The following is a 17,069-nucleotide window of genomic DNA, read 5'->3' as shown; positions in this document are numbered from 1 at the left end:
ATTTCCCCCTGAACAATCTGTTGAGGAGACAGTACTCAGGTGATTGACCGCCCCCTGCCATTTTGCTGCACACTGGCTATATTTGGAGGATTTGCGTCTGCCCCCAAATTGCCTTTTCCTCAAAAGCAGCTCCATCAACAAAACCTCCAAGATCTCTTTGCTAAAGGAGAGATTTCTGGGAGCCTTTACAACCTTCTGCCTTGTTAATCAGTCTCCACAAAAAAATCTACTGGTTCCCAATGAGTGATGCCACCTTCCTAATTCCCCCCCACCACCACCCCAAACTCTACACCACCCTCCAGCAGGGTAATTGCGCATCACAATCCCTGCAACTGAAAACAGCCTTATCCAATTTGGAGCCATTAGATTTTGAACTGAAATTGAGTCATACTGATTTGTAGTCGAGAGTTAGTAGAAAGCAAACTTTTCATTCTACACATGTATGTGCTGGCTACAACAAAGTATAAAATTTAGGTTTGCTCATTATAGTATTTCTTTTCCAGGTTTGTCATCCTCCATTTCTTTGGATGGGGAGCTTTTACAGAATTGGTTGGCCCAGACAGTTCAAGTTAAGACAGAAAATCTCCTGAGCCATTGGTCTTTACACAGTGGTGCAGGAAATGAAGAGACTACAAGCTTCCTGTCAGATAAACTTCTGCATGACGAGCAGTCATTACTTAGCATTGGTTCAGTGAACCGTGCTGGAGATCCTCAGTCAGAACCACCCTACGCACTGGAAAAAAAATCCAGGCACAAAGCAGGGGAAGACAGTAAGCCTAAGTCCCTGAGAGATTGCACAGGCATCATTCACACCAAGAATCAACATAAGAAACAGCTGGACTCTCCACTAGATGGCACATCCTGGTCTGATAACTCCAGTGAACTTTCCACCCAAGGCAGTTACACAAATGGGTCTAAAGGACAAGGGTCAAAGGCCAATGGAAGTCACAAAAGGGCCAACGATGTGCGAAAGACCAGCAAAAAACAGGCCTCACATCATTCCAGTTCCAAGGCAGCTCTCCCGAGTACATCACCGATAAGGAATATCGGTCAAATTGGTGAAATGTTGGACTACTTTGAACCTGCTTCACCTAAACCCAGTTCTTCAGTTAAAGTGCCTAACGCATCCACAAACCCTAAATCTTGGGTAACTTTCAAGATTCCAAAACCAAGAGAAAGCAGCAGAAAGTCACAAGTGCAGAAGCAGGATCTGGGAAACAAATATCAGCAGCTGAACCCAGACAGGGAAAAAAAGCCCAAAGACACATCAAAGGTGAAGCGACTCTTCGATAATGAGACTGATGGCTATTTTTCTGATGCTGAAATGAGTGACTCAGACACTGAATCTATGGCTAATAGGTCACAAAGGCTTCAGCGCTTGAATTCAGAAAGCGTGGTTGTGCACCGAAAATGTGGTGGAGAGGTTGTCAGAAGGAGCATTCTGGCTTCCTGAGTATCCTAACTAATTGGATAATGAATAGTCAGGTGGCTCAAAATCCCCAGTTGCTACTCTCGCACTCATTTCTGCTGGTAATCTGACCTATGAAATGCTTACTCTGCAAGTTCCAAACTTAATGGTTAAAGTTTCAGTGTCACTGCCTCTCTTTATTCTACCCTACAGCTGCCAGCCTAACAAGATTATCATGTAGTGAACTTTTAAAATTCTAGTCAGTAACAGCCCTTTGAAATAGGTGACTCAACTTGTAATAAACCAGCATGCAGTCAAAGTAACTATGGTATATAGTGTGTAGTTTATGCCCTGGCGATCTGCAAAGGAATCATTTCATGTTACTATCGTGCCAGTTATTTGATGCCTTATACTTTCAGGCATTACATCACTGTCATCTTTACTCCCCTCCTGTGTTGTGCTTCTTCTACCCAATTCCTGCATGACAGTAGGAAAAGTCCGAAAAGTAAACCTTAATTTAAAAATAGACAAAACTGTACACTATATACTATAAAACTAAATGGTTGACAGTAAGTTTAAGGCAGTGATTCAGTCTTTGAAAGAGTTATGCTACCATTCATAAACCCATCAAGCTTTAGTGTCGAGATTTGTGGCATTATCCAGAGCTCTCGATTGAACTGCTGCCTCATAACTCACCAATATCGGTCTGTTATCCTACATATGGTGTAGAAACATTTGCCGAGTTTAGTTTCTGGTTCTGCACTGTCATAAAGGACTAAGGGGCTAAACGGTCACCCTGTTTACTATTTTGAGGGGTGTTCTTTGCTCTATCCAGCTTGGCAATCTGTCTACATCATATTGACATGTTGGCAGTCTGGTGGGAGACATCATGCTCCTGCGATTAAGGTTTTGAATGAGAAAGAAAAGCTACTATTCGTTGATGGTTAAGACAACGTGCAAGGAGAAAAATAAAAATTGTTAGAATTTTGTGGCATTCATCTTCTACTAAAAATAAAGCACAAAATGCACTTTTTGGAAGTCTGTCACAATGAAGAAAGTGCTGACTTCATAGGCCGTATAAGAGTTGCAAAGCAAAAGGGTTTTTTTAATATTTTTTAGAAATTTTAGGAAGTAGCCAGATGCTGAAAAGGAAATTACAACAGTATCAGACATAATGTGTACTGGAGTCTCATACCCAGTAACACAGTTTATTATATAATGTTCTAGGTGTGTTATACACAGTTACACACTGTATTGTAATAAAGGAGTGTAACACCCTATAATACATCTGAATGTTTACCCAGTAACAATGCATAACCGTTGAAGTTATGCCATGGAGTTAAATGTTTGAAATTCACCTCTCCACTATTTTAACAAATAATTAACCTATTTATTTTAAACAGGTTGACACTTCCACTAAAATAGCGAGAGAAATTTCAGGCAAACACATGAACATCCATACTCTGGATTCCCAAGGCACAATTTCTGGGCCCTAGTCCTGAATTCCCAGTAACACACAGTGAATTATTAGGGCAGATGATTACTCAGCCTGCAGTAATAGCACTGTCATGGAGTTACAATTTCTGTGGCCCACTTACTACCCCATGACTACTCCGCTGCCATATTTGCTGTGGACTTTCAAGAACGCCCAACTGAATCAGCCGGCAGCCACATTAATGTATGCAAAATGGGATCTTATGTTGTACTTAGGACCCCATTATAATTCAGAGGGCCAGCAGGATAGAGTGTGCTCTGTGCACATTCCGTCCAGTTGAACTGTGTGATGAAGAGAAAGAGGCCCCAAAAATAAGTAAGTAATTGTTTTTGTTGGGCCAGGAGAGGCAGGAGTGCTACTCAGGGATCCACAAAAATGATGTGGGCCACTGCCACTCCAGCCATTTCCCCAACCCACAGCGCCACAACCCTCCTTCCTTCCAAACCTACCTGCCTCTCGGCCTCCAATGATGCTGTGCTGGTGAGCTACAGAAGGAATGTCCATTTGGGGAATGCAGCCTACTGGCAGCATGGCGATGAGGCCTTCAATGGACCTTGCCTCCCACCAGCAGAATGCTACCTGCATATTTCATGGCTGGAGTTGCAATCAACCCTGTTATACAAGACATAAACAGGTGTGTTATATCTCAGTAACACATTGTATTACACAGATGAATGTTCTATCTCATAACACAGACTGTAATCTACCATATATTACATATATTCAGTTGTGTTCTATCTAGTAACACACAGAGTAATATGTATGCAGGAGTATTACATCCCTATACAGCAGTGTGTTGAACCTACAATAATTTTACATTGCGTAATACCTGGTGTATTACTTGGTAAAACCCTCTCAAGTATCAAACTTTCTAATGCCATTTTAATGCTAGGATCAGCACCCAATTATCTATTGTACATTTTTAAGGACACATTGGGTGAATGAAAGCTAAATCCAAAGGACAAATCTCAATATTCCAAATTTCCTCCTTTAGAAAGTCAATGTAGAAAGGTTCCAGCACAGATTTTCAGTGCCCCTTGGTAACATTAACAGGCATGGGGTCAGCTTCTATATGCTAATGACACCCAGCTCCTACCTCTACACCATTCCTCTTGGCCCCACTACCACCTCTGTGCTATCAGACTGCCTGTCTGATATCGTCATGAATGAGACAAAACTTCCACCAAGTAAACACTTGGAAGTCATTAGTTTCAGCCCTCACCAAGCCTGCACCATTATCATTGACTTTATTCTCCTCTCCAGCCATTTGCTTGGAATTCAGCTTTGCAAAAGATTCCTTATTTCCACTGTATTCCCCACCTAATCCTTTTTGCCACAAAACCCTTACCGACGTGTAGACTTGATTTCTCTAATGTCCTCTTCTCTGGCCCATTAAATGTCAACTGCTCTAAGAATGCCACCATTTATCCCACACTAAGGCTGAAGTTAGACCTGCTCCCACTTCACCAAGGTTACCGTGAGAAGTGCGACAAAACCCCATTTGCGCATGTAATCAGAGTTTCTGCCACACTTTTGAAATAACATGGGCAAAGCTAAAGGAGCTCAGAGGAATTTCCCATCTTCTGTCTCGCTTGCCCATATCACCTTTTCCGTGCTGGCCTATTTTGAACCCAGTCCCCTACCGTTTAAAATTTCAAACATTTAAAATCTTTTGTTATTTGTCATCAAGTCTCACCATAGCCTTATCCCATTCCAGCCTTATATGATCTCCCACACCCTTGAGCTCTCCAACTCTTGACCTTTCTTGATAATCTCTTTCCATTCAACCCGTCATTATTGCCAAGGTGATCAGCTAATTCAATGTTATTCTCCAAAACTTCCCCCCCTAATCTTTGTTACATTACACTGGTCATTCAGCAGAAATCTTTAGAAAATGAGGTTCATTCACATTGAATGTTCTATAAAGCTTGCTGTTAGTACCCTGTGGCAAGATAATAATCTCAAATTTCAACTGTGATAGCCTTTAAGCTTTACAACCACAATCAAGTTTGTGGTGAGAAAGTTCAAAGAAGGCTTGATGCTCAAGAAAGAAGACCATTCACATCGTATTGTAAGCTAAAAGGTAACAAATTATTTTGGGAAGCTTTTAAGGCTCACTTACAAACCAGTTGGATATAAGCTAAAATCTAGTACTTATTTGTTTTCTTAAACATGCTAATCATTGGGTTTGTTAATAATGGTGTGGTCTAACTATTCATTTCCATTTTTTTTCTTGGAATATACATAGCTTGCACAGAAGGCTTTTGTGACAGGAACTTCCTGTCAACAATAGGAAGTGCTTACAAGAAGAACTTCCTGACAATATTTGGTACTTTCTGAAAACTCTTAAGTTGTGTTGTCAACTGGAGGTATCTAAACCAAAGTTACAGCACTACTGGCCAATAAGAATCCATTATGCCTGAGCTCTAATCTTGAGTAGAGGTTGCTTGTGGTTTTTAACACCTGTAGTCTTGTAGAACTGGCCTAAAGTAGCACATGGCCATGGCGATTAATTGAGATTCTCAATAATTTAAAGTCCAACAGACTCCATTAAAATGCACAATTTAGAATATGCTCTCAGTTCATTTTGATGCACTAGATCTCAAGTTAAATAAATCCTGTATATCCCCAAGGGAAGCAAAACTCCTTTTTTCCATTTTTGTATTCACTGGCAGTAATAAACACTTCTGGGTCAGATTTGCTGTGGCTTCGGGCTGACACTGGGTTTCACAGCATTGTGCCATGTTGAAACCTTGAATAGCGTCTCCAATAAACCACACCTGCTGCACCAAATAACATGACTAGTTTAAAATGGCCCTAATCCTGGCCTACTTCAAAACGTATTGCTATGAAACTTACCAGATAAAATACAACCTAGAATTGCGAGAAATTATAAAACAGGGTTCATTTAGTTAACTGTTTATATTAAACCACAGTAGTTATCCCTTGCCTTGAACTAAACTGTCAACTGATGTTGACTCCATTGCATTGTCTTAGTATTGCTGTTGTATGGGTCAGTATGTTGGATCGCTGCATTACTTTCACTGGTTCTCACTAAAATAATTGGAATGCCTGGGTAAATAGCCACCAGCATCTCTCCCTGGGCATAGATAACTTGGGGGGGAAAAAAGTGTGTAAATTACATGTGTGAGTATCTGTTCTATTTAAGAGGTTTCTTGTTTGGAAAACTGAGCCTGTACCTGCATTTCGCAACATGATGTGCCAAAAGTGAGTACAAATGGAGTAAGGCTGGAAGAACCTCTACCGTCCATAACCAGGAAGCCTCATTCTCCCTTGTTTCTCTCTAGACATTTAGTTTAGGGTGATTCCAAATAACTGTCATGTGATGTTGTCAAGGCTACCAGTGTCCCCATAAATATGCTTCTGTACCAATACTTCAACAAAGTACAAAAAAAAGGTAATTTTATATATTTCCACTGAAGTTTACCATTCCAGCTTATTATATTGATGTTCTACAGCTCATGAACATATGTTTCATGTGTGAAAATGACACCAAATAAATGAAAGTTGAAATAGGCAACATAAGATGTTGGATCCATCAGCCATTTGCTGATGCCAAGCCTGTTGTATGAATATATTTAGATCAAAACCAGACTCTTTGACAATTTAATATAGCTGATTTAATACCAGTGCCCTTGAACATAGGTATCTCATGGGCCTTTGCACAGGTTAGTTGATAAATTCATTGCATGATGTGGTATTAAGCCACACAGACTAGGAAAGTTCTATGTTTGATTCCCTGGGTTGTGCTGATCTCAGCCAGAGTAGTAGCAGATGAGTTGCAATTGGCCTGTAGTGCCCCTGAACTGGGAAAGGAAGAAAAAAATAGGTTTGTCATTCTTGATTGGTGTCTAATGGATGTATAGATAGAGTGAGGTTAGAGCTCAGCAGTTAAACTTACCCTTGTCAAATTGCCATAGTACTCACTGTCTCAGCTCACATATGTGGATTGGCTACTTGGACTTGGTGTGGTTTCTGGCAAAGTATGAGTCACTGTCTTCAAGAGAGGAGCGTGGAGAAATTTAGGGGAAAAGGGCATCAAGTGTCAGTGTCCTTCAACATGAACATCACCAGTTTTAAAAAAAGTCTAACTGTTCCTGCACTTTGTCTCTGATTATGCATAACTTCGAAGAGACACCTTACGATGACCATATACTTAGTGTTAGCTAGCGCATATACTGCAACTGTAGAGATTGTTATTAGTAGTTAATTGCAAAGATTGGCATCGCTTGCTTCCTGTAGAGATTGGAGTCCCTGAAAACCATAAAACCCTAAGAGAATTCAATTGTTGTCACATTAACAATTAAATGTGGCAAGGTACTGTGATTTCAAATTGACCCTGTTGCTTCATTACATTACCACCTGAGGCAGCCTGAAAAGAATGGAACACATAGTCAACAAACTGAACCCTCAAAATCAAAAGCTAGAACATTTTTACAAAGAGAAGTGCTAGTTCAAGGGAAATGCAATTGGAGGTATCAGTTTCCCTAGAGTCACTTCAATTCTGAAAGGGATCAAATTGAATTCCTTAATAAGAAGCTAGGAGGAAATAGCAACACTTCTACAAGGAGCCTGTCTTTCAGTAAAATAAGACATACATGACATTCTCTTTATATCTATCAGCTCCCCAGCATTTCCTATATAATAAATCGTCTTGGAAGTAATGAAGACATCAATCAACGGATATTTGTTTGTGTTGGCCCATAGTCAATAATGTCTTTAAAACATATGCGATCCATTTCTTTCAAGAAAAGCTATTAGGTGAAACCATCACTGAAGTAAATGTCACTTTAATGTGAGCATGCAAGGTCCTGTATTTCTATCAGTGCCCAGGTGCTTGGTCTCCCTGGACTAAACACGACCAAGTTGAGAGCACAATGACCTCCTCCCAGGCTTCTGCCATTGTAGCTCTGAGTTCATCACAAGTGGATGCATGAAAATGACCCAGGCATGACTGTTCCCCTGATATTCTCAATTCTCCTCCTCTGGGAAGACCATTGGCCATCTCCCCACAACTGAGAGATTCCGTTCTAGAGGAAACTGCTCTGTGTTCCTGGCAGTCATAGAATTGTGCAGTGTTCTTCTAGGTGTAATCATGCACTGGAAAAGAGTTCTTGCTTTTACTAGTAGCTAACCATTGTGTTAGAGTGAAATCGCAGCCTGTAAAGTGCGTAGCTCACTTTAACTTGTTATGCATACAGTTGAATTAATTACTAGCTAACCTATTGGAAAAACTCCACAGTGATACTGGGAAGCCCATATTACATTTTCTCTTTTTTTCTCCTCTCAGTCAATGTTGTTGATGATCCACTCTGGATCTCATCTCATGCAATGATCTGCCTTCCCAATTGCTGCACTCTAAAACTGGCAGTGGAAATCACATGGCTGTGCACTTAAACCCAAAAGAAAGTTGGTATGGGGAAAAAGAATGGTGATTGTGTTGTGAAAAAAAACCACAGGCTGATTTTAAACTCCTGTGGAGCACAAGTGCACCAACTGTTAAGTTATTTATCAAGCCCTCAACAGTAGTTCTTTACGGACTCCTGCTTGTCCCAGTGGTTGTCACCCTGAACCTTATCACCCAGAGTCTTGCAACAAGAGGATAACAACCTAAATGCGTCCAACTTAAATGCTATTTATTGGTACATTACAGTTTGTACAGTTTATATTCTTTCAGGCTTCTCAATGTATATCTGTTTCCATTTAGGCTCCATTTGTTCACTCTCAGCTGAATAACTTCTCATACTTAGGATAAAAATTGTGCTTATTAACAAAACCAGTATAAGATTCTAATCAATTTGACACTTCAGATATGGTTTAAAGGATTTATGTGTATTAAGGCTGATCTGTCCATTTTGTAAATCTAAAAATGGGTTTCCACACAATGGGCTTTGAGTTAGTAATTTTAAAAAGATGTGTAAAAAAATCTACTGTGGAAATCATGCACCCAAATTTATTTAGGGAGTATGGAAAACAGAAACTGAAAAAAATAAGGTAGGAAGAATTTCTTTAGTCAAAGAGTGATTTATGTTTTGTTAATCTTGTTCAGGATAGGAGAAGCAGAAATATGCAGCTGGATGTTAGTGTGGTGGAAAGGTGAGCTGATAATTTTTTGGACAACATATCCTAGGGCAGGATCTTCTGGTTGGTGAGCGGGGGCGGGGCCAGCTCACCGACGTGTAAAATGATGCAGGGTGACATCGGGTGGAACTATTAAGTTCATTAAGGCCGTTAGAAAACCAGCTCATTGGTGGACCTGCCCGTCCAACTTTAAGGTTGGCGGGCAGGCCGGGAGCCCAGGCGGGCTTGTGAAAAAACATGAAACCTCATCCACTGGTGGGATGAGGTTTCATGAGGGCATTTAAATTTTAATGAAAGGTTTAAATAAAAGTTATGGACATGTCCCAACTCATGTGACAGTGTCACATGAGGGGGTCATGGCAGGGAACATTTTTAAACTCCTTTATTAAAAGTTAAAAATCTGAGCCGATCTCCCTGAGTCAGCACTTAGCCTCAGGGAGATCAGTGCGCTCTTTCGCATGCGTGCGCGAAAGAGCACACTCCCGGCTGAGGGAATCCCGCCCCACCACCCGCACAGGGAGCGCATAGCGCTTCCTGGCGGATGTCACGCTGGGCGGGCCTTAATTGGCCCGCCCACATAAAATGGCGGCGCGCCCCTGACCGGGGCCGCCGATCAGGAACCCACCCGCTCCTGTTCCTTACCCCCCCCCCACCAAGATGGGGGAAAAATTTTGCCCTAGGGTTCTAAGATTGTAGAAATCCAGTTTATGATGCCGTTGATCAGGACAAAACGGTAAACTGTTTTTGGAGTAAATACCTCAACTTTATTTTAATCTGTCTCATAAACATTCAAGATCTTCATTTATTTAAATACATTAAAAGATTTATCCAAACCACTTCTAAATGTGGCTTTTATAGATTGAAAAACCATGTTTTATTATAAACACCTTCATACACACTCACAGTTAGACCCCTGTGAATGTTGCTGGCAGACCATGTTCTCATAAGTAATGAGGAATGACACAAGTGTAGTTGTAATTCCAGGATAGTTATTTGGATTACAGTGCTGAGGAGTACATAATTCAAAGTATACATGTATAGATACCAGAAACAATAATGAAGGGCATATGCCCTGTTTCTGCATATCCCTCCATTTTTCCCTCGCAACATCTCTGATTGAAAATGGGCAGTGAACCTCATGAACATATAAACAACATTATGTAAATAAAAGCCCAAATCCTTAAATTTAAAAAGGAAAATAGATGATAGGTATTGCAGACCAAAGCTAGATTACTCTCTTCTTGTGACCAAACAGGCGTAAACCATTGTGAGAGGGAAAGTGTGGGGGGACTGATGAAGCTAGTTGCCAGCCAGGTTGTTTGTTTGGGGAATGGCCCATATTCGTGTAGGGGTGGGGGGGGAGAGAGAGAGGATGGTGGTGGTAGGGACAAAGAGAGGGCAACTAAACATTTTAAAAGAAAAAAAATGAGGGGTTTCGGAGTCCAGTCTGTTAGCATGCTGTTGATTCATGCCTGGGACCTGGGTTTGAATTAGACTTGCTCAGTTCTTAGTGGGAGCGGATGCACAAAGTATAACCGTAATTCGAAACAACATTTGCAATGTTTCTGGCAGTCATATTGATAGCTGGTGTGCAAAATAAAAAGCCACACTTGTATAGTAGTAGCCTTCTTTCTAAGGTTGGGCTTGAAGCTGGGAGACCTTTTTACATTACATCTAACTTTTATACTGTGTCTGACCTGGGAGCAGCTAAGTTGTCAAAAAATTGAAAATTTTTCAGGCTTGCATTGATTAGTAAAAAGGTTTCCAAAAAAACCAAACTTTTTTTTCTGAATATGGCACTCTGGAGGTCATGAGAACATATGAAATAGGAGCAGGGCCAAACAAACCCTCAAGCCTGCTTAGCCATTTTATAAAATTGTGGCTAATTTGATTTCGTCCTCACTCTACTTTCCTGCCTGCTCCCCATAACCCTTGACATTTCTATTGTTCAAAATTCTGCCTATTTCATACTTCAATATATTCAATGACTCAGCCTCCACAGCTTTCTCGGGTAGAGAATGCCAAAGGTCAGAAATATCTATCACACTGGACTGCAATGAATCATACTGACTTTATGGTTTCTGAAACTTTTTTCCTTCAAAAAGGTTGGTAATAATCCCTCCAAACACCTGCAGTGTGACTTACTCAGGCCTGGTTACCTCATCTCATCTCGGCTGTTAGATTCCCAGTGTGTATTCCTGGAATGCATTCCTATCCCATCTAGCTGAGATGTAGGCAGTCTTTGTTACTTCTCAAGATCTTGATATATAGAGAGGAAATGCAGTGTTTGGAAAGACATTCGGTTTAATAAGAGTCTCTGCAGTGCACATAATGATGAACATGCAAAAGTGAGTTAGAGAGCGGGCTCTGATCGAGGGGTTTAGGTGGTTTATATGGAGTATGAGGAATTCTGGGAGCAAGTTGCAACCAATAATCTAATTGAGTGGTTCAGATAGTTTGTGTGTGTATAATGACATATTATAAGTGCATTACAGACCGGAATCTAATTCAGAGATTCCTGTTGGTTTTCAAGTGTAATAACAGGCACCCAGGAGGGTACCACAGGCACAGGAGTTTGTTAATAAGCTGAGCAATGTATAGTTTTCACCTGATTCCTCTTGATCAGATTCTAGCCTTTAAGTTGCTCCCTATCTGTTACTTTTTAAAGATATGTGCTGTTTTAGGAGATGATTTCATTTGTGAAATTTATTTTTAAACTGGTAGATCTGAGTGCAGACACTGTCTGCCAGTGCATCACTGATGTCAGATGGTGCTTGCAACTCAGGATTGTGAAGGTATCACTGCATTTTATTGAAAAATAACTTGCAACAAAGAAATTCTAACACCAGTGTAATAAGTATAAAAAAGAATACAACAATGCTTCATCAAGAAGGGGTAGCCAGTGTGTCTAACATTGTGATTGTTTGTTATCGGTTTCCAGTTGTAGGATATGTAGACTAGTACAAATATTTCACACTTGATCATTAATTTGGAGTCATTACACAAGCCTTTTGAATGGTCAGCATATGGCCAATACTAACAAATTGAAGAAACTGATAAAATTACAGATGTTTCAGAATACAGATGTTTCAGAATGGAAATTCTGCATCAGTTTCTTAAATGGAGTCAGATTTAGACTCTCTAGATCGATTACCTGTGCTTGCTGTATTAATGTAAAGGGCATATAGATTCGGTAATGTAGTGTAAACACAGATATAGACAACGTTTTAAAAAACAGTTTTCCATATTCAGGTTCTGTTAGACTGTAGCAACAGTATGTACCATAGGAACTACAGACCTTACTGAACACACTGCCTTTTACCAGTGCTTGTTTCAATGTGCTTAAATAGTTAACAATATATTCACATACGCTGTTTGCTGATACTGTATACCAATCCTAGACCATACTGCCTGCTGAATAGTTTCTTCCGTCATATGTACTCATTACAGAAAACGCAAAAGAAAGGAATCTTGTCTGTTGTCCGAGTTAAGTTGCTGTCTGCGCTGTATGTAAAATATTAAAACTCAGTGTGAGCTCTTGGGGGGGTCACACAATTATGGCAAACGGGAGGCCGTGTGTGTCTTTTGTTTCAAGGAAAAGCGATGTGCCATTTGTTAATAATAAAGAGAATAATGGAGATATATATAAAGAAGAAATGCTATTTTAAATTATTTTTGGCTTTTTTTTTGCAATATTTATTTTCTTGTATTAGAGTACTTATAAATCCTTTGTAGAGAAGAAATGTATTTTCCATTAGTGCAAAAGGAATCGTATAAACTGCAGACCTATTAATCTTTTGTACATTTTCCATGTCAGCGACCTTTAAAGCAATATGATGTATCAGAAGTTGTGTACTTTGTGTAACTGCATTTCTGTTAGTATTGACTTGGAATTGCTAAGTTCTCTAATTGACCCATTTTGGATTTCAATTGGAGTAAAGTTGCATTTCAGAGTCTTGAGAGAGTGAGACCCTCAACAGAGATACAGAAAGATCTTGTACAGAGAGAGAAAGACTGAACAGAGAGGGACCCTGTGCACACAGAGAAAGAAATCGCTGATTACTGAGTTTGATAACTTGGCATTTGTCAGTTCATTGGCAGCATACAATCAATAAAGCAGTGTTTTACAAGTAAACAGTTGTCTTCCTTTTTTTTCACCCACTTCTTTCTCTTCTAATTCTAAAGCCGAGAAGTTATGCTAGTTGTACGTTTTTTTAAAATTCATTCATGGGATGTGGGTGTCGCTGGCTAGGCCAGCATTTATTGCCCATCCCTAATTGCCCTTGAGAAGGTGGTGGTGAGCTGCCGTCTTGAAATGCAGTCCATTTGGTAAAGGTACACCCAAGTGCTGTTGGGGAAGGCGTTCCAGGATTTTGACCCAATGACTGTGAAGGAATGGCAATATAGTTCCAAGTCAGTGTGGTGAGTGGCTTGGAGGGGAACTTCCAAGTGCTGGTGTTTTGATGTGACTGCTGCCCTTGTCCTTCTAGATGGTAGCACTTGTGTGTTTGGAAGGTGCTGTCTAAGGAGCCTTAGTGTGTTCTTGCAGTGCATCTTGTAGATGGCGCACACCACTACCACTCCCACTGTGGAGGGAGTGAATGTTTGTGAATGTGGTGCCAATCAAGTGGGCTGCTTTGTCCTGGATGGTGTCAAGCTTCCTGAGCATTGTTCAAGCTGCACTCACCCTGGCAAGTGAAGAGTATTCCATCACACTCCTGATTTATGCCTTGTAGATGGTAGACAGGCTTTGGGGATTCAGGTGATGAGTTACTCACTGCAAGATTCCTAGCTTCTGACCTGCTCTTGTAGCCACAGTATTTATATGGCTAGTCCAGTTCAGTTTCTGGTCAATGGTAACCCCCAGGATGTTGATAGGGGATTCAGGGATGGTAATGCCATTGAATGTCAAGTGGTGATAGTTAGATTCTTTCTTGTTGGAGACAGTCATTGCCTGGCACTTGTCTGGCGTGAATGTTATTTGCCACTTATCAGCCCAAGCCTGGATATTGTCCAGGCCCTACTTGGACATGGACATGGACTGCTTCAGTACCTGAGTCGTTGTGAATGGTGCTGAACATTGCGTAATCATTACAAACATCTCCATTTTCGACCTTATGATGGAAGAAAGGTCATTGATGAAGCTGCTGAAAATGTTGGGCCTAGGACACTACCCTGAGGAACACCTGCAGTGATGTCCTGGAGCTGAGATGATTGACCTCCAACGACCATAACCATCTTCTTTTGAGCTAGGGATGATTTCAACCAGAAGAGAGTTTTCCCCCTGATTCCCATTGACTCCTGTTTTGCTAGGGCCCCTTGATGCCATGTGTATGGCAAATCATCCAAGAAGACGTTTGTCAGCTGTGAGGTGTGATATAGGGAAGAGTTTTCAATTCCTGTCGGAGGCAGGTCCGGAGGCGGGAAAACCCAACAGTTAACGTCTTAGAGCAGCGTGCTAGTTTGCCAGTATGTTCCCGCATCCATGCCATTTTTGTTCTGGTAGGAGCTGGGGGACTAACAACTACCTGCCCTCAAGTGGCAGTTAGCCTTTTAGACCAATTAAATGGCCTTTAAGGTCACTCAGCTGAAGCCGACTGGAAGTGTGTGGGGCCCCCCCCCACTGAGGCCGAAACATGGTCAGGGAACGAAGATGGCCCCATGGCATGGACTGGCGGCAAAACTCCACCCTGCTAGGGACTGATCCTTTTTGCACCCACCGTGGTCCTGAGGCCACAGCTGTGGCAGCTGGCCTTTTTGTGAGGGGGTTTGCCCCCTCCATGATGACAACATGGCAGCTATGGCCTTTTTAAATTGAAAGTGTTTATTAACCTTCTCTTCACAGGCCACCTCCATCATGCGGAACCCTCTCCCTCTCTCACACATTGATAGCCTCCTCCTCAGATGGTGGGGCTGCAGATATGTTGTTACCAGAGGGCCTCGCATTGGCCCTCAGCCTCAGGAGCCTGTCTGCCAGCCTTAATTGAAGGTACATTTCAGGACATCCAGCGGTCATCGAAGACGCTATATAAATTCAATCATGGGATGTTTGTGCCACTGGTAAGTCCACCATTTATTGCCATTCCTAATTACCTTTGAGCAGGATGGGACCACCATCTTTTTTAAATACAGTGGCTTGCTAGGCAATTTCAGAGGGCAGTTAAGAATCAGCCACATTGCTGTAGATCTGGGGTCACATATAGACCAGACTGGGTAAGGGCAGCAGATTTCCTTCCCTTAAGGGCATTGGTGAACCAAATGGGTTTTCATGACAATCCATTAGTTTCATGCTCGCCATTGTTAGAGCTAGCTTATAATCCAGACTTTATGTAATTAATTGAATTTAGATTCCCTAGCCGCTGTTCCCATTGGTGACAGTGTCGAGAATCAAAGTACATTGATTTAAGGCGATTGGCAAAAGAACCAAAGGCAACCTAAGGGAAACTTCTATGTAGCAAGTTCTTAAGATCTGGAATGCACTGCCTGAGAGGGTGGTGGAGGCAGATTCAATCCTGGCTTTCAAATGAGAATTGGATAATTATCTGCAAAGAAAGAAATTGTCAGGCTACAGTGAAAAGGTGGGGAAGTGAGAATCGCTTACTTCCCATGAAAAAATAAAAAAAAACTAGGTGAGTTACTGATGAGTACCAGAGAGCCAGCACCAACACGATAGGCTGAATAGCCTCTTTTGCCATTTTATGATTCAATGATTTACACTGAGGTCCCAGATAAAAAAATTCCAATGGTATCATGGGTAATGCCACCACTGGTGATGTAAGCCCTGTTACAATGGTTGCTTTGAAAGAATGTCTGACAAGTCCCATTTTCACTGCTTAGAGAGAAGGAATTCACCCACATCATTCTACTACATCGAGCAAAGCTCTGAAACTAGCACAGTGAGAGATTGCTTAATCACATAGATTTGGTCTTTGGAACAATAGTTCATTAAATTAACCTAATGTACTTGTGTATATAATCTCATGCTTGTGAAAATCTGTGCTTTTGGTGATGTTAACAGTTTTATTGATGCCAGTAGGTGGTGTTTATTGGTGACTCCTGATTCAGTAATTTTAGCATTTAATTTTTAAAACAAGGTTTGTGGAGCAAGTTTTAAATCACGATACAACAGGTAGTTTTCTACTTGATGCCCTTGGAACTTTGTTTAAGATTTATTGTGCTTTTTTATTCATTCTGGGATTGAATATTGTGGAATTTATTGTCCATCCCTATTTACTCTTGAGAATCTACCTCATTACAACTGAGTAACTTGCTAAGCCATTTCAGTGGACACTTAAGGGTCAACCATATTGCTGTGGGTCTGGATGCACACAAAGGCCAGATGAGACAAGGCCAGCAGGCTCCTTCCCTAAAGGATATTAACAAACCAGTGAGATTTCTACACCAATCTGATAATTTTCTGTTGTAGCCTTCCATCTCGCATGGTCAACTCTGTATTAAGCATCGCCTGGTGTGGTTCAGGAGCCCCACTCTGGCATGGCAGTCATTTTACTACAAAGGAAGGCAGTGGGCTGAGAAGATGCATGACTTTCGCTGGCCTTTGTAATCTCTGGGTCTGCTTCTCAGACACTTGAGCTTTCATTTCTGCTTGCCTCTTCCAATGCCCCTCCAAACAGTCAGCCTCCAGAGGTCATGACCATCAGCAACTGTCTCCTAGTTATCAGTGTCAATGTGTACGATCTTCATCTCATTTGCAGCAGAAGTACTGAAGCCCAGGAGGTCATAACCCAGTGGCCAGTTCACCATACAGAACGTCTTTGGGTATATAGCAATGATCCATCCAATGAACGTGGCCAAGCCAGTGCAGACATCGTTGGTTTAGCAATGAGTTCATGGAATTAGCACACTCCAGGACCTCTGAGTTAGTGATCTTGCCCTGCTAAGAGAAGCCAGATATATGTCTGAGACAGCAAAGGTGGAAACTGTTCAGTTTTTTTCCTGTCTAGCATATGTTGACCAGATCTCACCACTGTTGAAGAGTGCATGGAGGAGTAAGTTTGCTAGATTCCCTGTTCTCAGTTATGTTGCTGTTGTTCCACACTCTCT

General features: G+C 41.3%; 1 protein-coding gene across 4 annotated transcripts in view; it reads left to right on the top strand.

Annotated features, from left to right (window-relative positions):
• Window positions 1-1,731, top strand: part of jade2 (jade family PHD finger 2) — a 150,967-nt gene extending 149,236 nt beyond the window's left edge. For all 4 annotated transcript variants that reach the window (XR_013577818.1, XM_078550976.1, XM_078550974.1 and 1 more), the window contains one exon: window positions 504-1,731. Coding sequence is in view for 3 of the 4 variants with exons in the window: in XM_078550976.1 (XP_078407102.1) it covers window positions 504-1,453 (950 nt within the window). In the remaining variant the exon portion in view is untranslated. The remainder of the gene's footprint in view (window positions 1-503) is intronic.
• The last annotated feature ends 15,338 nt before the right edge of the window (window positions 1,732-17,069 follow it).

Source organism: Cetorhinus maximus, chromosome 10 (genome assembly GCF_964194155.1).
Source record: "Cetorhinus maximus chromosome 10, sCetMax3.hap1.1, whole genome shotgun sequence".
Taxonomy (NCBI): domain Eukaryota; kingdom Metazoa; phylum Chordata; class Chondrichthyes; order Lamniformes; family Cetorhinidae; genus Cetorhinus; species Cetorhinus maximus.
Note: the sequence above shows the minus strand (reverse complement) of the source record. Positions and strands in the feature narration are given on the sequence as shown.